This window comes from Cupressus sempervirens, chromosome 7, assembly GCF_028749045.1.
Source record: "Cupressus sempervirens isolate cs-2001-9-10 chromosome 7, ASM2874904v1, whole genome shotgun sequence".
Classification (NCBI taxonomy): Eukaryota; Viridiplantae; Streptophyta; class Pinopsida; order Cupressales; family Cupressaceae; genus Cupressus; species Cupressus sempervirens.
The window spans coordinates 873,022,504-873,045,634 of record NC_143124.1 but is presented as its reverse complement, the minus strand read 5'-3'; the positions used below and the strand labels follow the sequence as shown (position 1 = coordinate 873,045,634).

The following is a 23,131-nucleotide window of genomic DNA, read 5'->3' as shown; positions in this document are numbered from 1 at the left end:
GTGGGAATAGGGACCAAATCTGAAGTCCTAACAACTTCCTCTACCACGGGCACCGAATGATTGCCAGAAGCATCATCAGGGGGAGAATCACCCACAGGTTTCGGGGGCGTAACCGTAGATTTATGCACTGTATAGTGCTCAAAAGAGGCCCCTGACCACCAAGAAGCTGGTCGCCTTGATTTGGACTTCTTAGCACCACAACTATCAGCAATATGACCTGTCGTGACATTTTTTGCAACGAAAAGGGATTCCTTCAAAATCCAACATTTGACTCCAGGAACCCCTCGCAAAATCCAAGAAAATATCCTCAAGAAGGCCCTTAGAAACATCCAACTCCACAAGAATTTGTGCACACGTCGAATGGAAAATATTCGAAGTGTTAGAATCCACATATAAAAAATCACCAATAGCATTCCCAATAGTTTCAAAAACAAAATCTTGCCATAGATGCATCGGGAGATTCAAAAGCCAGACCCAGATAGGGAACCTCTTAAAGGATTCAGTAAGTGGATTAAAATCCATATGCCACAGTTTAGCCATAAGTGGATATCTGCCCTACCATGAAAAACTATTATCACACATAATAGTCTTCCTTTCTTTAACACTTTCAAACTTGGCTATAAAGAATCATTTTGCATTCGAAAAGATGTGGACATTATTGTCTATAATTGGTTCCCAATGCATGGAGATCCAAGCATGAAGATCAGCAAGAGAGGGCGAAAAACCCCGAACACGAAAAATTACAGCAAAATAGGAGAGCTCTTCTGCCATATGGAAGATATCTTCAACTGTTTCTGGGTCTAAAGAAACCCTAATAGGATTTGAGACACTTACAGGGGACACATCACAATGAGAATGCCCTGAAGAACTAACATGAGGGATAGCACCATGCAATCCAGCTTCAAGGGCAGCGACGTCTACAAAAGTCCTTCCCCCAGAACCAGGACGAGCACCCAGTGAAGAAGGAGCAAAAGGAGAAGAATGGGCACCAAAAGCGGATGAGCAGACCCTAGCCCTGCCATAAACGAACGCTGCAAATGAGGAGTCAATAGCAGTAATGGGTGAAGCTCTCCCACCACCGCCAGCAATACATGCAACCCCATTAGTTGTAGGATGAGAGGTGGGAGCTACAAATTCAAATGCAGGAGCAGTGGGAGTAGGAGCAAGAGACATCGGGAGAATTATAGAATTATTAATGTGTTTGTTAAGTGCAAGTAAATCAACTAATTGAATTGCAAGTAACGTAAAATACATATGATAGCTAAGCACATGAAATTATTAGATTTGATAAATCAAAGTAAGTGTTATGAAATAAAAAATGAGGAATCAAACTCACCTTGATGACTAATAAGAGTGGACAATTCAAATTTGAAAACCTACTGTCAAACTATGTAAGAATCTGAAATAGGGTCAAATCTGGGATCTTGAAACTGAGATTTGTCAATTCTAAAAAATAGCTCGAGGTCTCTGGTAAAAAATGACCTAGAGGTTTAGCATTGAATAGGGGTCAAGGACGTCTTGGGTTGAGGTGTAGGTCAACCTCAACCTACTTTGTACAGAAACCTAAAATTGTAGATACAAAATTCAAGTTTGTCGCTCAAAAAATCTGTAGATATGCTCCTACACACATGAAAATTGGATTTTGTTTGTTTTGGGGGGGGGGGGGGGGGGGGGGGGATGGTGATATCCATCATGCTTACCAAAACCTCTATTTATGGATTCAGATCTATTATCCACAAAGATGTATAGATGCTTGTATGTAGATGAATGATGTAGAATGATAATGTAGGATGTCTTCACAAATTCAATAGGTCTATAAGTGCCAAATCATAGATCCATTGATGTGAGTATGTTCTTGATTGCTTTAAGGGTTAAATGCTTTGAATGTTTATGCAAGGTTGATGAATGAAGATCTCCTTCATTGATAACTCCAATATCTCCAATGATGAAAGAAGTTAGATTTTGAGAAGGAAATGCATGAATGATGACATGAAATGAGTTTCTTCAATGAGTCCTTTCTTGCTAGACTTGAACTCCTTGAATGCACCTTGAAAGCTTGCTTGCAAATGATGACTTGAATGAATGCTTTCTCATGAAAATATGGATTGTGTGGACAATAATGGATGATAAAATGAAGTGTGGACAATTCAATTTATAGTGATTTTAGAATCAAATAAAAAGGGACAACTATATTGGGCAAGAAACAAACTAAAAACCCTGAAATGGGTCCGAGATCCCAAGGTAAAATGCCTCAGATTGAGGCTGACCTTAATCTCAACCTAGGAGATTTTGGCATCAAGATCCCCTTTAGGAACTCAAGGATGGAGAAAGAATGGTTGAAAATGGGTAGAAACTCAAGAAAAGATAGCAGATTGAGCATAAATGCATCCATTTTCTTGGATATCATCAAAATGTAGGGTTAAAAGGTCTTACAAAACAAGTGTACACTTTAAGATGACACAAGTACAAACAATAATAATTAGCTAAGTAGATTTGGTTGCAATAATATTGTCAAAGGAAAATATTAACAAAATAGAGTGAATGAAATACATTTAAAAATTATTATACTCACGATATTCATTTTTTAGCCTATAAAATTACAATTCAAGATTACTAAGTTGTGTTGGCATTGGTAAGAAATGTATTATGATTTATCTTGGAATAAGAACACAATATTTTCAAAAAATCTATATAGTTAGTTTTAAAAATGTAATAAATTGGCTTCCCCTTGCAATACTTATTGCATCACAAGGTGTTCTACAATGACAATAACACATGAAGTCTCATGTCATGTGTCATGCTTATGTAAATAAAAACCAAAACAAAACATACATGTATAAAAAAATAGTGCTATAAATTGAAATAAACAAAACATCAAATTTTAAAATATTTGTCACCATAAAAATAATAAAAAGAAACATAATATATAAATATGATGTTGAAAATAGAAGACTTATACAAAGAATGTAAGATAAGACCTTAATCATTCAGTACTTCCAACATTCATTTACGACGATAATTAACAAAGTCCAACTACAGTCCTAGAGGAGAGTTTAACACAATGGTTAATTATTCCCTATCTATGTTGTTTTCATTTGATTTTATATGATTATCCAAAGATCAAGGTAAAATGCTAGAAAATTGACAAAATTCCACATCAACAAAAAAATATAAAATTGAAAACCAACACAAAGTAGAGATCTAGAAATAAGATGTGGAAAGAAATATGTATTTGCAACATGGTATTGATAGTGTTTTATAATGGAGATAAGTACCCTAAACGTGCAAATTTCTTTGTGGCTTTAGGTTATGAATCATGATGCTCTAGATAAGAAAAATTTATTAATGTCCAACAAGAGACCAATGAGGATCTAAGGGATTGGAAATAGTACAAAGGGAAAATGCCAGCAGAGGGAGCACCAAACGACGTTCATAGAAAGAACGTGGAAGCAAAACAACAAAAGAACCAAGAAAAAGGAATAACAACAGCTAAGAACTCCCCATAGGTGAGAAGTAGTCCAGAATGGAAATTTGGACATTAGAGCAATCAAGTACTCTCGAAGGTCGCCTCTGAGGTCTACTAGAGGGACGTTGCCGAGTGTAATCTTTGCAGGGTCTCACAGATCTGGTGTGAACCGAGATAGTGCTAAGAGGCCGCTTCGATCCTCAGGTAGGAACTATAGGACTGAAGAAAGAGGTGATGAGCTACATAGGGGTCAATGTCAAGCAAAGCAAGAGATATATAGTGTGCTCACGAAGCTGCATGGTCTCCTAAAGATAGAGTGCAAGACAATGGTGGTCAATATATCTAAAGAATGAGGGAACTGACTGACACTCTCTGAACAAACAGTAGAATCTCCCTCAGGTCTCATAATCAATGGGACAATGAAAAATGAAGTGAGACTCAGTCTCGACCTCCCCAAGGTGACAAAGCCGACAGATCCTATCCTCCCTACCAATCTGGTGATCAATCTGAATATGTAGCTAGTGAGAACCCACCCTAAAAGATCCCAAGGAGATGCAAAGAGTGTGAGTCCAATGACGAGTGAGGTACCAAGGATGTAAGATGATCCCATCCTGGATATCAAGAAAGTGCTCAGCATAGAAGGCCATGTGCGGACGAAGCCCACCTGGAGGATTCCTCCAGGTTGCGATAACATATTGTTTGTAGATGTCAAGTCTAACATGCTCATTCAATTCCTGCTGAGGTGGAAGAAGATGGGCTGGAGCATCCAGAGAAAAATGGAAGGGGGGAAAATGATCCAAACTAATACCGATCGAGCTCAAGAGACTAGAGACCTGGGTGTACCAACAACGAGGCCTGTGACCAGAGTTTGAACCTGCAACCTCCATAGAGGAACAATAAGCTAAGTAGGAATATCTATGATGATCGTTGGAGGAATCAACAAAGCTCCAAAGCTGGTGAAGAAGCCAAACTAAATCAAAGATAGTCCCCAATCTGAAAGGGTGAGCACCAAACTCAGCCAAAATGATGTTGTGTAGTGTGAACTGGTGATATTTGATAATGCGTCAAAGGAAAAGAGTTTGGACTCTCTCAATAGAGGCCTAGTTAGACTTTAAGAGGGAGGGGGCCCAAATAGTAGAGCCATAGAGGACAGTCAGCTTGACCAAGGAGTCAAGAAGAGACATCTTAGTCGTGATGTCCTGGAAGTGGTGTTGAAAGCACTGTCGCTCAAATAGGAAGGGAGTCGAGCCCCTTGTTGACTCTGGGCTACATGGCTTGTCTTAGGCTGAATCAAGGTCTAGAAAACTTAACCCCCAAGTAAGTATATGAAGAAGCAATCTCGATCTCGATACCCTAGAAATAAAAATGGAGATGGGATGTCCTCAAACAATTGAAGACCATAACCCGAGTCTTGCCCAGATTTACAACTAGCTCACATGAGTCACAGAAAGAGGCCAAGCCATCAAGGAGCCACTGAAGACCATCGGGAGAAGATGCTAGGAGAATCACATCATCAGCAAATAGGAGAATAGAGATCAATACCTGATATAGATAACAGCCATCGCCAGGGAGCGAGCAATCACGGAGAAAAGCCTCAAGCTCATCGATGTAGATGCCAAAGAGAGTGGGGGAGAGAGGACAACCCTGTTTCACCTCAATAGTGCTCTAGATAGGATTAGAGAAGCCATGTGGAGTCCTGAATCTGCCCTCAATGTGCTCGTATAACCTCATAATAGTTGTAAGAAGAATCTTTGAGATCTTAATGTCCCTAAGACACTAAAAGAGAGCCACCCAAGGAACAGATTCGAAAGCTTTGCGGAAGTCAACAAAACAGCAAATAAACTTTCGTCGAGCAGTGGCGAGCCTCCTTAATGATGGCCTGTAAAGTCAAAATGTGATCAATGGTTTGAAAATCTAAGCTGTTTTCTTTAAAATTTAACATAAAAGTATTGATCAAGTAAGCTATCAGCATAGTCTAGGGGTTTTACATGTTCAAAGTGTGGACTATAAATCTCAATCTACTTTGGCACAAATCTACAACTTTCAGCTATTAATCTCTAACTTACATAGATAGAGGAGGGAAAATGTTGTGTTGCATAGGAGTTTCCCTAAATCAAACCCTATGTTGGTGTTTCTAACTCTACTATAGCAATGATAATGTAAAAGAGAGCTTACCTCCAATACGAGAGAAGCTAAATCATAAATGATATATTGAACTGACTAGAAAACACCTTAGAAGGATTGATAATAGTGGCGATGCAATCCTCATTAGACAAGTCCTCCAAGTGTTAATGTAATGACATGACAAGTTATGACAAATTATGGAGATAATTTGGTCTAGCGTGATCCTCCTTATACAAAAATCTTTTCTTGAACTAAGGAATTAGGACACTTGAATTGGAACGATAACTTGTGAATCCTTAACTGTGAATGATAAATGATTGCCTTATATAGTGCTCTCAAGGTATTTGCAAATTTAGGATAACTTCCAACTTCTATATTAAAAATTTGAGTTTGGATCACAAATGTCAAAAATCAACTCTTGCACATGTTTGAATGTGAACCCTTGTAGAGGGAATTGGGTATTAGGAGCCACACTTTGTTGAGACTAGGGTGCTAGGAGTTGACTAGAGAGACTAGAGAAAGATGGTTGTTGACTATAAGGTCCTTGGACATAGGACATGGTTACCATATGTGCATATGAAAACTATATAGATAAGACCAAAATAGACTTGAAATTATCCAAAATAAGGCTCACTAAAGCGACAACCCAAAAAGAGCATGAAATTGTAAAGAGTTACAATTTTGACACTACATTTAGCCTGCACTATAACAAAAGTCCCAATTAATGCTTATGATAAAGTATAGATAACAAAATAAACAATTAAGAGCAAGACAAGCTAAGGACATGATGACACTAAAATGAGAGATGATAAAGCACACTTAGGATCACATCAATCCATGCAATACATCCAAATATGCATATGATGTTAGATTTATAGCAAACAAAAGGTTTCAAGTCAACTAGATGAAGAAACCAAACTAGAATAAAATTACACTAAGTTGAAGGATAATCAAGCCCTTAAGCTTAGGATCCCATCAATTCATGCAAAATATTCAAATATGCACAAATATAAAGCAAATGACAATAGTACTAAAGCGAGAGAAAAAAAGGTTCCAAGTCAACTAGTTAAAGCGACCTCAATGTAAAAGAATGTCTCAACTATTAATATCATTCTTAGAATGCCATTGGAAGAGCATAAGTGGACTTCTACAAAGAAACAAGAGCGCACACAAATTGATAAGACAACGATTAATGGAGGGTCAATGGAGAAGGCATGAATTTCACTAGCCAACATGATGAGTTAAGCATAAGTTACTAGACTATCAAAAGGACCAAAAGAGGTCTTTGTCTAAAGATATCTACCTCTGTAATGAAAGGAAATCTTCAAGCAACAAATACGCACCTTCCCAAATTACTAGGAGAGGAGATCCATGATGAAGAATTTCACACTTTCAGCATTAAGGAAAGATTAACTTTAAAAGATATAGTCTTTCAAGCAAGGAAAAGGTCCTAGTCGAGGATAAACAACTCTATGCCAAAAACATGAAAAATCAGTACAACTCAATAAAAGATAAATGTTTGAAAACTATTCTTGCTCCCAATATAGAATCAAATAATTAGGCTATTATGTTGCTGCCTAAGTATGAATGCAAATGAAAATGTACCACCATGACAACGAGTTCTCAATAGGTGATTTGCAAGTCACACATTATGAGGAGCAACATAATTGGAAAAAGTGTTAGTTTGAAGAGATAGGGTAGGTGCAACTCATTCCTTGTCATCTGAATGATACTAAATATGATAAATTGTTGAATTTTGCATTACAAGGATTGAATTCATTTCTGTAACAACCATATATTTGACAATGCACACAAACAGAAGAATTTTCATGGCTTAACTTATATTGTTTTACTTCATTTTGGCCAAGAGAGAATAATCAAATTGGCTTTAAGGAGAACTAACAAAACACTCTTTTGCTAAGATGAAAAGTTAGAAATAGGAATCAATCCGTTCTCTTCAATCTCGGTAAATCCTTAACTAGCTTGTCTTTTAATTTACAAAACATTCTTCATATTCTTTTTTTCCTCTTGTACATTCATACTCTACTATCAAATGTTTCATTAATTGCTTTTCTTTCTTATTTAGGCACTTGTTTTCCCTATCTCCCTCCATAAAGTGATGTGATTCTCCATGACAATCACATGAATCTATAGTTTAAAATACTAGTGATATATTGAAGACCTTTTGACAATTCAACTTCATGTGTTCTTAATTTCTCCAAAACAAACATCATTCCTTATCTCCAATTTTATAAAAAAATTCTCCTCTTTTGAATTGTGGTCTTATATGCGATTCATTTTCTCCAATGAAATAGTTATTTATTGATGTATATAAAATAATGTAATTTTTTTGTCTATCTTGCACAATTTTCAATTGTAGTACTCTTCATGTGATTTGCAAGAAAACCTCTCAACTCAAAGCTTTGTTTACATTTACCCTTGTACTTCTAGTTAAAAAGTAATTTGTTACATATGTTGACAAATGGTTATAGTTTGAAATTTCCAGTTAAAAAGTGCTTTTAACTAGAAGATTCACATTTGGTTGCAAATAAATCATTATACCACAAAGCATTTACTCTATGGTTGGGAGAGAGTTGAAGAAATGTTCTATAGATGAAGAATGTCCAAATCTGATTGGAAAAAGTGTAAGATAGAAAATATTCACTTGATTTGGTTGTAAACAAGTCATTGCATCAAAAGGCATTTAGTCTATAGCATGCAGAGAGTTGAAGAGAGTTAAGATTCACATGATTTGGTTGTAAACAAGTCATTGCATCACAAGGCATTTAGTCTATAGCATGCAGAGAGTTGAAGAGAGTTAAGATTCACATGATTTGATTGAAAACAAATCATTAGATTCACAAGGCATTTATATGGTGTGAAGAGAGTTTTAGAGAGATGAAGAAATGTTCTATAGTGAGGAATGCCCAAATCTGATTGGATGAAGCATAAGAGGAATTCTTTTCTCCATGGTGAAACAAAGAAAAAATTAAAAAATTGACCAATTGAAAATATCACCCCTGAAGACAACATAGAAGAATGTTGATGATCTTTTCAAAATTCATGTAAAAAAAAGTTATTTTGGTTAATTATTTTGTTAATTTGAATGACTTTACTAAACTAGAAACAAATAATCCCTAATCCCGGTAAAGTGAAGCCACAAGTTATAAGCTGCTCTTTCTCATTACATCTGCAAACATTGTGTTTGCCTTCCAACTTGAAGAAAAACACTTAATCAAATCCATTGCCTTCACAAAGGAGAATTCCCCTAATCCAATAAGTTTTCGTTCTAGATCCTGACTCTTGAGGCCAATCTTTGTATGCGAGTACTTACGAATTGTAAACATCAGATTGAAAATGCAAGTTGCAGACCAAAGCCGCAAGCACAAAGATTACTTATGCAACACTTCGTAACAAGCACATAATTAACTAATCCTGGCTTCATAGACTCTTCATCTTATAGATCCTAAACATTATATTCTAGGTCACTGCCAAATGTCACAAAGAAAGTCATCCTCTTTTCATCTGTATCAAGGTACACAACTTTTCTTGTTTTTTCATTCAATTTTTATATTTATCAAGTACGTGATTATAAAGTGTAATTTACTTATTATAGCTTCATTGCATTTATTTATCCTTAACACTGATGCACGGATGCCTTATTTCCAACAAATATGTAAACACACCTAGAGATCATAGACAATAATTGGATTGACACACATCACGCACAGAGCAGAGTTAACATGTTTCTAATTTCAGTCTGGTTAAGATATCCAAAGTGACATATCATTCAAGAGGTATGATCTGAATGATATTATATTATTCAATATACATAGAATTACCCATTCCATTAAACGGATTCAAACTATTGTTAAATATAATTGTGGAATAAAATCCTTGCCAGGAGGAAATTCTCTACTAGTGGAATATAGCACAATTTTTGGAAAAATCTAACACTCCTGTAAAACACACATATGCCTCTAAGCAATGTTGGTAACACAGAAGAGGCAAAAACATAAATCCAGGATTTGCATCCTAAGTTGTGCTTCCAGATTGGTACATTTTAGTATGTGCAGTTCCTCCTGTGTAAATTTTTAACCTTTAGCCAATTAAAATAGGTGCATTGCTTGATGAGTGTTTTTGTTTGCTTTTCAAATTAAAATGTAAAAATCGTTATTGATGAAAACAAGTAGGCATTATGTCTCATTAATTGTCACTAAAAAGTTAAAACACGTCCAAATTTACCTACACTTTAGACCCCAACATGATTTCACGTATGTCTCAAATCTATATACATTATCCTCAATCTTTGCTTGTACATGCATATCCATGTAAATTGCATGTTCATTTGCAATCCAACGCATAAGATATTCAAAATCAACAAATAAGTCCATGACATATTATTTCTATTAACCTTATGAAGAGTTTATGCAGAAAATCATGCATAGATAAAATGATCTCTGCCAACTATTAATACCGTGAATCCATACCATGCACACTGCCCATTGAAAGGTTACATTTATAAAAAGAAGAATAGTGACTACACATACACAAAACAGTTCAGAAGAGCCTTACCCATCTGTTAAGAATAGCTCCAATTATGTAATATATTATATTATTAAATAAATGCTCACTCTGCCCACTATTTCTAATTATACAAAAAAGGAAAGTGATTACACATAGGCAAAACAGTTCAGAAGAGCCTTTCCAGTTTACAAGGATAACTCCAATAATCTGATATAATAAATGCTCACTAACAAACTATCGCTTCCATAAATCCATATCATGTGTGGTCACTAAATGGCTTTTTCATGAAGGGAGGAACAGTGAGTCCATTGTTTAGCATGAAACAAAAATTTAACTTACAGTATTTTACAGCAATTAATCCATAGAAAGCAGACGTTCATATGCTCGCATGCTGCAGTACAATGCATAACAACTGCCCGGAAAATCTACATTTACTGTAATAAGGTTTCCTATGATAAATAAATAAAGAAATTATGATTACAAGTAACAAAACACTGAACTGCTTTACCCGTCTACAAGAACAGAAAGCCATGGGAATGAGTCCATGTAAAAACAGGAATCAGAGACATGGTATTTCAGAGACATTATTCCATGAAAGGTAAACCTGTATATACTCTCAAGCATCCTAGAGTGTATTGACCTAGAGTATAATGAATAACAATTGCCCTAGAAAATCTTATGTTTACCATAACATGAGAGCTAACAACAATAGGTGTACTCAACAAGACAGGTTCAGAGAGTAGAGATTAATGTAAACAGAAAACTACGACTTTCATATAGAACAGCATGGTTACCTGCAAGCAGATATTACGTCTAACCTAGCAGTTGGATGAGTAATGTACACCAGCTTCTCATTTCATGACATTTATGGCCCAGTCCATGCTAAAAATTTCTTTCAATCATCCAAATTTAATCTACAACACATGCTGTACCCAATGAAATGTATCAGCACTGATTCTATGCGGCATTATTAGTGCCTTGAGCAGCCAGCAACACAATTATCTGCTGATTTAATACCATGACGAATGTTCACAGTAGAACCAGCATTCTTTGAATCAAAATCCTCTGCCGTAATTTCTTTGATTGATTTTCCCTTAAAGAAATGTTTTTTTGAAAGAGTCTTGCTTAAAAACGACTTCTTATTACAACCAGGCATCTGCATATGCCATTTTTTTCCTGGTATGTCAGCCATATAATCTGACCGAGCATGGCTCTGTTTTCCAGAGGAAGGAAGGCCATTATCATCAGTGGCAATTCTAAACCTTGGACATCTGGCTCCCGATGCAGGCATTGCCTGTAGTCCAGCAACGGAGGCTGGCAGTTCAATATTAGATACCAGAGTAGTATTAATTGCTCCAGCACATGATGGGCATGGTGGATCATGCTTTTGTGACTCGGGAATAGTCTGATCTAGGCAATCTGCATGGTAAACATGGCCACAAGAAAGAACACCTGAAGGTGGGAAATCTCCACATCTTATCATTCTATGTGAGCTCCATGGTGATTTCTGTGATAACCATCTTTCACACAACCCACATCTCAGTACTTCTGAAGTTGATAAGCCCAAACCACAATGCATATTTTTATACTTAGCATTTTCAATTTCCCAGCCAAAATCAGGACTATTTGCACTAGTCAACCCATTTCTCTCTCTTTGGGAAGATAAATTAAGCTCAGGAAAGGCTTGCATTGAGCCAATGTCATCTCCAAATGGTTTCAGTTCATGAACAGAACTGTCCGGCCACCTAACAGAATTCCTCCACTCAGTAGATGTATATCTGTTGCTATTTACCACTTGACCATCAGTTTCCATAACCTGATCTGGAAAAGGCATTGGATGGACAGGCTTTGACATAAAAGAGTAACGGCCAGAAAATCCCTTATGTGCAGGAGGAAAATGTATGATTGCATTTTGCTCACAATCCCCAATGTCCGAATATGATGATGCAGAATCAGCACTACAAGGACATGTAGATGCTCCACTTGCAAGACATCCCTGGAAAACCACAGAACTAGACTTATTCAATTGCACTATTCATGGTCCTCACATATTTTTGATGCAATAGGCATAACATTAATTACCTCTTTGTATGATTGAAATGAGGAGGCAGATCTTGATTCTGTAACAAAGAATATTAGTTAGCAAATACAACTTTTATCAGAATTTGGAGGATAATAACTCAAAAGCATTTCAAGCACTCTAGCAATAATCAATAGTGTGCAATGCTCTACGATACCCAGAAATTAGTACCGTGCTGACAACGCAAATCAACTAAATAAAATAATTCTGTATCTTTACTCACATCAGGATCAATATCAGTTCCCAAACATTGGAACACACTCTAAAAAGTAAATACAACTTTTTATCAGAATTTGGAGGATAATAACTCAAAAGCATTTCAAGCACTCTAGCATAATCAATAGTGTGCAATGCTCTACGATACCCAGAAATTAGTACCATGCTGACAACGCAAATCAACTAAATAAAATAATTCTGTATCTTTACTCACATCAGGATCAATATCAGTTCCCAAACATTGGAACACACTCTAAAAAGTAAAATCTTATTCATGATCCATATATAGGAAAAATAATGTGAAGGATGTCAAAATGACCACATACTGTACAAAAGGGCACACCAGAATGCTTCAGACAGAGCTATGACATCAATTACTCAGTATCTATGTATATATTTGTCCATCCATTTCTACAATATAATAATTCTGCTCTTTAATCACTTCAACATAGTAGGAAAGCTTCACATATCATGATCCATATAAAGAAATGTAATTCATACAGAATCTTGAAACTAACATGCATATTGCGAAAGAAGGGGATACTCAAATGCTTCATAGTATCAAATATGTGGATGAATATTATGAATCTAATCTTACTATATTGTAAATTACCAATTTTTAAATTTTATGAAAATATTACAACTTCGTCTTATCACAAACTATCCACAAAATAGTAAACATAGAATTGACATCAGCAGGTCAAAGCTTTGCAGTGAGACGGAGTTTTGCCATGCTTATGATCTGAGGTCAAGTTATGCTGAGCATAGCCCTTGTTTTAATCAGAATGTGAAACACTTGAGAGTCAAAACTCCTTATAATTGGCTTGAAGCCCAAAAAATGTTGACATGTTTATGTGCAAGTCCCTAAGCATTAAAAAAGCATGAAAGGAGACATAAAATCAAACCCTGACCTGGTGAGGCACTGGGTTACTGATTTTGGCAACATTTGTCACATTTTATATCCAAGACATGATTTTCAAGTCTCCTCATATTTTCTATCTTTATCTTTTCCTTCTCCATCAACCTAGGTCATGGTTCTTAATTAGTTTAGCAATGTCCACCTAGGTCATGGTTCTTAATTAACATTCTCTTTGCAGCTTGTAATGTCATATAATGTCCTGCAAATCCACAAAACTATCTTATACTCACATAAGATTTGACTTGCTAAAATTTCTCCTCTTCCAAGAATCACTGCTTTACAGAGATGATTTTGCTGTATCAGAAATAAAAAGCACTATATGATAAATACATGTGACTATCTTGATTCAAAACTTCTAGACTTGGTTATTGATACAGCCTTCTAATAGGATATACATCTAAGTCCTTTCAAAATAAAGAACATAAATGTTTCTCGTGTCTGAAATATATGATCTTATTCTCTTAATATTTTCCATCTAACGAAAAAGGATATGCAAGAAGTGTAACCTGGGGAAGCTTCACCAAAGTTTTTGACCAGTCCCCAAAACAAGTACATTCTAAGCATGTGGGTACAAAATGTTCCCTCCAATATCCTCCACATCCAAGCCCCCCACAAGTGCCCCTACGGAAGTAGTGACCTCCTTAAGAACATTCCCCTCTAGGAGGACATCGTGAAATGTCCTGCCATCTCTGGCAGCACAAGGTTGTTGGTATTTTTGCATTGATGTGCAATTAGTTTAGCCCAGGTTGCTTTGAGCTGTGTGTTTGATCTGGAAGTCATTGCTGTGTGTTTGATCTGTGTATTCTGTGCGGTGTGCTGAAGAACATTGTCATTGTGGAGTTTGTGTTGCTGGTTGCAGTTCAGTATGTGACAAATTGTGCGTGCTGGCATATTATGTTCAATGTCTGCTTGCCATGTGTTGTTATTCACTTTCCTGAAGTTGGCGGTCTACAACCACTATGTGTCTATTCAGATTCATCATTCACAATGTGATTGCTACATCTGGTGATTCTCATTAGTGCTAAACTGCGTAACGCCAGTTTAGATTCCTTTTGTTTTGAAGCAATACCAGTACTGTCAGAGGTAACTGAAATAACTCATATTATGCAGATTCCTGACGGGACATGAAGTGGATAGAGTTGCAGATGGTAGAGGTGTTTTCCAACTAAAAAACGCACAACAGTTTGTCTTTTAAAAAAACATTAGCCTTCAATGATTGTCCTTCAGAAAAATGGGATGTGAGTGCTCAGAATTGACAGGTATAGCAGGTCGTCCTTATTGTATAATTTTTTTATGAAGTTTCAAAAATGTCTTATCGGGACATTATTTAAACAGTATCATTTTTAATTTCCAAGAGGAGGGACTGTCTTTACGTAGAAGGTGAAATAGAAGTTCGTATGAGCCATTTTAGCAGCCCATTCGAACTGCCATATCAGACTTGCAAAACGTTTTTGGAATAAAGATATGATGACTGTGTGTGTGGAGTCCACTTCGTAGGCACTTGGCAATGATGTTAGCTGCATGATGGTTTTGTAGAATGAACATTCCTTGACAAAGAAAGATATACAGAATTTGTACACATTTTTTATGCATGTATAGATACTTGTCAAAGTGCGGGTGGAAAAATGTGGGTTTGGATGCATTGCTGCCTGTGAGTGTTTTTCAAGAAGTTTTTAAGCTGGATGAGTATGTGCTGAAATCCGAAAAGAATACTTTGAATAATGCTGTCAGTGCAGATCGAATGTTATTTAGGGATTATTTTTGCTGAAGCTACTTACATGTGTTTTATCTGAGCAAAGGTGAGTGCGCGTAAAAAGTGTTGCTGAGTCATGTATTGCCGAGTAGCCTGAGAGTGTTCGTGCAGAAGTTAAGTTTGTAGACACACTGAATTAAGTGTTGCTGTGACATTGTGAAAGAAAGATAAGAAGAGAAAGGGGAAACTCTTATGCTTAGTAGAAGCTGTTCTGTGTTCATGTATTCACTTACCTTGATTCAAATGGTTGATGCAATCTGAGTGAAAGAGTTGTTGCTCTAGATGCATAGGTTGAAGCCTGAGCTTGTTTGTAAGTGTGATAAGAGTTGTTTATCCTTTGTGTTGGGTTGCAGCCCATTCTGATTTTAGTGAACTGTGGTTTTTACCTATAAGGTTTCCACGTGACAAATCCTTGTATCACTGTCTTCATTATTTTGTGCCGACTTCTAAAATTAACGTTATACTTTAAAATACTGATTCACACCCTCCCCCTCTCAGTATTTGTCTTGTTTTCGAAGGGAACATCTGGGCATCCCTGAACAATCCTGGGGACTGTATAATATTCCTTGGGGATTGTTCAAAAAAGTCATTTAACATTTAACATCTGTTTAAAAGGGTTGTAGTTTGGTTGAGTAGTTTGTATACTCAATTTCATTAAACAATTTTTTCTTGCATCTTCAAAATACATTTTAATAAATACAGCACAATTTTTTTATGCAAAATCCCATCATTAGGCAAATGCAATAGCCAGCTGGTAAATGATGTGAATTTATGATGATTGTAGTTGAAAATCTCATAACCAACAATCTGGTCTGCTATAAACTCACTCCACTTTGCTCAAGAATGCTCAACTACTGCTATGATCTTCTCCATTGTGTATGTAGGGCTTCAAAGGTGAAAAGAGCATGTATTTTCAATGTCCAAAATGCTTTTCCATATACTTTTTTGCCTCTAAACTGCATGTTCACAGTGTTGGAGTTTTGCTCTTGGACTAGCTGACCACTTGCACAATTCCAGGGGTAAAACTTGTTGAAAACTCATTTTGCAGGCGCTGGGACTCACGAAACTTAGCAATTTTCCTTTTTGAGAAAAAAAAAATCACCAGTATTTGTTTAGTAGTAAAACTATAATTAAAAGTGCTAAAATTATGAAAAATGCCATGTACCATGAAGGTCACTATGGCCCATTGAAGGAGCCTTAATTTGGGGCTAGTGAGCAGTACCCCAAACCCAAAAGGTGTACTACTTGATTTCACTACACACTGCCACATTCAAATCCCTAGTCTAGTTTTGAAAAGCAAAAACTAAAAATTGTTTTGGCCTGCACCAAACAGAAAAGCAATGTTTTTGCTTATGCTTTAATGAATATTTCAGTGTTTTTTAGTTTCCAATATTCTCTATGATAATATTCCAAGTAACTTAAGTCCATTGTGCTTTTGATTTGCCAAGTGAATTAGATTTTAGACCTGGTTTTATGTTTATAATCAAATGATTTAGAAAGCAAATACAATGATTTATGCTCATATTCTGACATTCGTAGACCAGCTCTACAAATTCATGTGGACCACTTCGTCAAGTTATGCTCTCTACTGAATCACACATTTGGGAACATGCTAATGCTCTTGATTGATATTCTAAAATGCTCATTCATAATTTGACTGGCGCAAGTGTATCATCTTTTATTTGTTTGATGAATAATTCTGAAGCCTGGTACTTTTGACCACAGGTTTTCCAGTTTTTTTTAAATGCAACTACAGAAGCAGTTCCGGACTTTGCTCAATTTGTTTGTAACATCACTGCCATCGATACATTAGATGATAGATGAAAGACACACAGAAAACTCAGTGAGATTTTAAAAACCCATGATTTGTTTTGCTACAAAAGTTTTCGCACTAAAAAGTCACAGCAAAAACTCGGCAGTTTTATGCCAAAATCTCGATTTCATAAAATAAAAGGCAAAGATGCATAAAAAGATATGGGTTTTTCTCATATCTAGCACCTTGTGTAAGTTACCATCGCTGCCCCTCAAACCCATTAGGATTTCCAGTTCCAAACCACCACTAGTTAGTGGGATCTCGTCATATAAGGAATTTGATTACAATGAGGTCTGAGAGTGGAAACCAAATTTGAGAACTTAGGCAACTAATTTTATCACTATAATAATATCATTGATCTACAATGAAATATCATACTAAAGGTATCCAAGATTCAAATGTGATTATTAGAAATTTAGAACCTCTCCCATAGTTTTAATTAGAATGGAGAAGACGGAGATGTAAGTGCTGTAATATACAATATGTGAATTATACAACATCATGATGATGTTCAAAGGCAATGACCATAAATTCATTTATGGACTCATTAGATACATCTTATCATAGAATTTTGCTTAAAGTGTTTCTGGTGAAACTCAGGCAATTTTTTTAGTTGTAGAGTATTTGTCAAGTTCAACTTGTTGGACTTGCCAAGTCTTTATTTTTCAACTATGGATTAGAAGCACAGAAGATGATCCTAAAAGTCTATCAATGGTCAATGGTACAATTTTTTAATGAATAAATGTCAATATTATCATTTATAAAAGAATAATATTACACATTCACATAAAAATGGTGGATATGAAATCACACACACAAATACAAATGGTTTTATTCCCCCAATCAAAAAAACGCTTAAAAAACCAGCCCTAGGCAGCAACAGTTGTAGCATAGGGGGGAGGAGGGCTCTAGTCATCTAGCTTACCTCATACACAGGTCAGATCCTAAGTGTCTAGGGGAGGGTTCCAACTCTGTCATCTTAGATTACAAAAGGAAGCTTGTTGGAATCAAACTAGCTAGAAGCCCCAAAAAAAGGCCACACAAGAGTTCCACTGGTGTGAGGCAAGGTAATGGGGAAGCAAAATGTTGCCAAACAAGCTGCTACGCTACCTGCCTCAATTGCCTGTAGTTGTACCAATCTGGTGAGAAGCCTATAATTGAGTAACGCAAACATTTACAAGAAGGTGAACAACCTATGGAAGAGAAGGAAGATGAGGGGACCCTAACCACATCACACCACACACTCCCCCAATGTTCAAGCAGAATCTGACGATGAGCCACTTCCATGGCAACTTTGTTGGTTTGTACTAGGATCTATAATTTGAACTAATAATGGCTTTAACATGCTAATCAACAAAGCTATTAGAAAAATTTGCAAAATTTGTATCTTTCCATATGTTGAAGAGAATCTGTACCTCGAAAGCATGTTGTATTTGGTAGAATTTATGCTGGATACAAGGCCAACAAAAGAATTATATGCCAAGAAAAAGGCATTGGCTCAAAAGAACAAAAAAGTCCATGAATTGAACCCCAAAGCTTTTGGGGTCCAGTACCATAGAAGGGGATTTACCACCCCTGGAATGGGTCAAATGGCCCGATGCCACCTCACTTTTACTAGCACTTTGATGAGCTATGGAAACTAATTAAATTAAAGAGAAAAAAGCTAACTAGATGATGAACAACAAACACTAAGCTAAATTGATACGAAATGATAAAATTGTTAGGATTATAATAACAAAAAGAGCAAGTCACTGAGACCAACTAATAGGATCTGTGAGTTCTTTATCCAGGACACCTACGTGAATCAAGGACTGCAACACGAATTCACAATGTGGCACGTGTCATGTACAAAGAAAGTATAGTAATAATACCAAAAAGGTACAAAGGCTAGAAATATAGAATAGCTAGAAATACGATGCTCGAGGAAAAAGGAAAAGGAAGATGGTCTTACAACCTCCCAACAAAGAAGAGTCCCAATATGCCACTTCAATGTCCTCTTCAAACCTACATGCACACCAACAAGAAAAATGTTGTGGCTATTGATTCAGAGACTTGCAAAGTCCATTTGCAATTTGATTTTTCTGAGGATCGCTCCAAATGTATTAAGCATTGTTGTTGTCTTTGGTATGTGTTTTCCAAATGGCAGCAACCTCTTATTTTAATTGAGAACAAGCCATGAAGTGGCATGTCCCATGAATGGGATATGTCTATTCACTAGCTAGATAATTAATATAATAATAAAAATTTACATTGTTAGATTTTATTTTTATTTTTTTTACTCTCTCTCACATAACAATAAACTTATATAAATAAATTATATCTCAAAAATAATTTATGTATAGGTTTATCTGACAGAAGCTACCAAACATCAACAAGTCAGACCCCCATTTTGTTATTTCCAACTCCACAAATTACCCAAGATAGATACAGTAGATAATCTAATAACCATGTTAACAGATACAAGATAAATGATAAAAGCCACTATTGATATACTTATTCAAAATCCGTGAAAGCGAAATGAGTGCAGGATGGAAAGACAAATCCACTTCGAAGCTAGCTCTATGGAATGATGGTAAGAGCAAGCAAGTGTGCAAAGGAGATGATCAAGAATAGAAGCAAAAGGGATTTCAGAAGTCTCTATTTTGCATAAGAATAGATGATTTGGAGAACTAGTGTTTATGAAGATCCAATAGTCTCTATTTTGCAGATATGTTTTTTTGTGATTTGGGTGATTGTAGCACTTTGAAGGATTCAGAGAGCATTTTTTACTATTCCATTGTCTAGAAGGGTTGAGAAAGTCAAGATTGGCTTTCATTCATCCCTTTTTGAGATCATTTGCAATAGTTACGAAACAAGGTTTTGTAGCTCAGATCTAGAATGACTTGCAAACAGAGCACTTTCAGGCCAAAAGACCTTGTAATCATGTCCAGGATGCCTCACAGACAAATTTTAATCCGAAATTTGCCCTATTTCAGTGTCAGCAGCCTCTGATGCCCAAAAAAAGTGCTTAAAGGGCATTGCATGCATAGCACTAAGCATAGGTGAAAAAACTGGCTAAATATTGCCCAACTCACGATATTTTGCGGAATGTAGAGGGATTCAATATAATCACAATATATGTCAGCAGCAGAATAAATGAAAAAATGCAGCAATATTATCTGAAAAACTTGCAGGTAAGTCCAAAAACTGTGCAAAAAGCCGTTGACGAAGTTGTCAACCTTGTTTTGGGCATTTTAGGTTTTGTTTAACTTTTAAGAAGTTTCCACAGGTCTTTTTTTGTTTGCATTTGGCGATGGCAAACGGGTCTTTTCTCATTTAGCAACAACAAAGATGGGTCTTGTTTGCAGATTTGGCAGCAACAATAGAGACGGATGTTTGTTTTGTTTGGATTTTGCAGACGTAGGACTGCAGAGGTTCTGTGGCTTGTTGATCGCAGATTGCCAGTGGCAACTGCCAAGTGCCAACAACTTCCCAGCGGAACTTCTTGTATGTAAAGTTAAATTTTAAGTTTAAAGTATTAATTTGTAATTATTGTATGTAATTTTTGCTTTCTTGCTTGGTATTTATATTATATATTAATATAAATGTATTTTCTATTTGTTAAAATGTAGTGTAAATTTTAAATACTGTTATATATTTAGTATTTACTACTATTTTCATTTTCTGTAACTATTAAATTTATATAGTTAAACATAATTCTGTTACATATATTAAATATTTTATAAATCTGTTAATAACTTAATGCATTTTAATATTTTTTAAATCTATTAAAATATATTAAATACTGTTATATATCTATCAAACTTTATCAGATTTTTGGATTCTACGTGACACTCTTGGTGCTCAACTCGGCTTGCTAGGCACTCCATGGTACAAAGAGATGCATGAGAGGACAAGGGTGACAGTTATAAGATTTTGGTTCTCCAATGATATTCTATTCAATGCTTTATGTAGTCCATATTGGGATCAATTGGTCACTTCAATTTCTGTGTCTAGTAAAGGGATCAGGCCCCCAACTCATTATGAGGTGAGTGGGTCGTTGTTAGACAATGAGGTAAGAAACCATTCATCAGCTTGTGAAAGAACAAAGAAAAGTTTGGGATCAGAGAGGTTGCACTATTATATCTGATGGGTGGACAAATGGCAGGAATAGGACGTTCATCAACTTTGAAGTTGCTTCAAGGGGACCGTTAGTATTTCTAAAATTAGTTGATGCCTCTAATCAAGTGAAAAATGCAGAAAATTTGTGCAACATGTTGAATGAGGTGGTAGTGGAAGTGGGAGTGGGTAATGTCATCCAGATTGTGATTGATAATGCAGCCGCATATGTGGCAGTCGATAGACTTCTGACGGAGAGTATCCCACATTATTTTGGAGCCCTTGTGCTGCCCATTGTCTTGACTAGCTCCTTGAGGACCTAGGAAACTGAGTTGGGTGGAGAAGGCAGTTGAAGATGAAAGGACTATTGCAAAGTACATCTACAATCATATGTGGGTCTTGAGTATTATGAGAGAGCGCATTGGTGGTAAGGATCTTGTATGAGCAAGGGTCACACGCTTTGCTACTAATTCTCTCAACCTGCGAAGCATATTAGAAACATTGAACAACCTGTGGCGTATGTTTCTAAGTGTGAAATGGTTAGAGGGTCCTTATGCCAAAAAGCCTAAAGCAGAGAAGGTTGTCAGGTTGTGTTTGATGCTAGATTTGGTAAGCTAATGAAGGAGATCATGAACGTAAGTTTTCAAGCCTTGATTTATGATTTTTATTTAATTTTGAAAAGCTAATTTTTGTATAATTTTTATATCCAAGTGTCAACACCATTGGTGAAGGTTCTACAAATTGTGGCCCAATGGGGTTTCAATATGAGGCCATGGATAGGGCCAAAGAGGTCATTCAACACTTGTATAGGTCAAATGAGACCAAATATAGACCCATTTGGAACATGATCGTAGGTGGAACCGACAACTCCACCAACATATTTATGCAATTGCCTACTACTTGAACCCCAAGTTTTATTTCTCTAATAGTTTGAGCAGATGCAGAGGTCCAAGTTGGTGTGGACACATGTATTAAAAAATTGGTCTCTGATTTGGACCTTCCAAACCTCGTACTTGATGAGTGGCAGACCTATAAGTGGGAAGAGGGGCCATTGTTTTCTTCTCCTGATACCAAACATAGGAGATACACCCTTCAACTAGGTAAAAAAGAACATGTGATTGGTCTTATTATACCATTTATTTCGCTCATTAAGTTTATTGGAATCTTCACCACATTATAAATAACTTTTTATTATCCTTGCAGATCTGTGGTGGGAAGATTATGGTGCCCAGGGTAACGTGACTTGCGGCGAGTCACATGAGTCACGCAAGTCAGCGAGCCGCGCTGACCTCGCCGAGCCACAATTACTCGTGACCCACGAGCGGCGAGTCACCGAGTGACTCGCGTGACCCGGCCCCCTTGACTCGGTCGCGACAGGCTTGAAACTGAGCCATTAAAATATAATTTTTTACAAGTTTTTTTTATGTTTTTTTTTACATTTCTTAGTCATATAACCCTAAAAGGGCTCCTATAACAGTCTATAGTGAAAAGAAGAAAGAGAGAGAGAGAGAGTTTGAAGAGAAATAGAGTTTTCTTGTTTTGCAACCAGCTGAAAGGAGGAGGAGAAAAGCTTGCATTTGTGACATTGGAGCTTGCATTTAGATCATCAAAGAGTTTATAAGAGCTCTTCTCAACACTTCCCAAAGCATTTGAAAGAGGTAAGACTTGATTGTTTAGATTTTGATGATTTTTTTGTCCATGCTTATGGGTTTTTCGCATGAATTTTTTTAATTTGTTTATGAGTTTTTTTTTTACTTTAGATCTTCATAAAATGCAATGCTGAAATGGTAATATTTGGTCTAAAATGTCTTATTGCAGCAACCTTTACATTTTTCCTTAATTAAGTCATAATGGCTTCTAGAGGTAAAAAACCCAAGCTCTCTAAAGGCAACAAAAAAATGAGTGTTGGGAGTTCACCATAGAATTTCCGGGTAGAAAGAGAAGTCAAACAAAATGCCTATTTTGCAAAACCATTAATAGTGGGGGGATAAATAGATTAAAATACCATATTGCTGGCTTACGTGGTCATGATATTGAACCTCGTGGAGCTGCAACTATTGAGGCTCAACGTTTTTGTTATGTAGCCTTGGAAAAATATGAACAAGAAAAAGAATTTTAAAAAAACAATTAAAAGA

General features: G+C 36.2%; 1 protein-coding gene across 1 annotated transcript in view; it reads right to left on the bottom strand.

Annotated features, from left to right (window-relative positions):
- Positions 1 to 10,863: 10,863 nt before the first annotated feature.
- Positions 10,864 to 23,131, bottom strand: part of LOC149550234 (uncharacterized) — a 38,526-nt gene continuing 26,258 nt past the window's right edge. Inside the window, exons 2-3 of the mRNA XM_089793329.1 lie at positions 12,200 to 12,237; positions 10,864 to 12,113 (exon numbers count right to left, since the gene is read on the bottom strand). Coding sequence (XP_089649455.1) covers positions 11,088 to 12,113; positions 12,200 to 12,237 — 1,064 coding nt within the window. The 3' untranslated portion in view covers positions 10,864 to 11,087. The remainder of the gene's footprint in view (positions 12,114 to 12,199; positions 12,238 to 23,131) is intronic.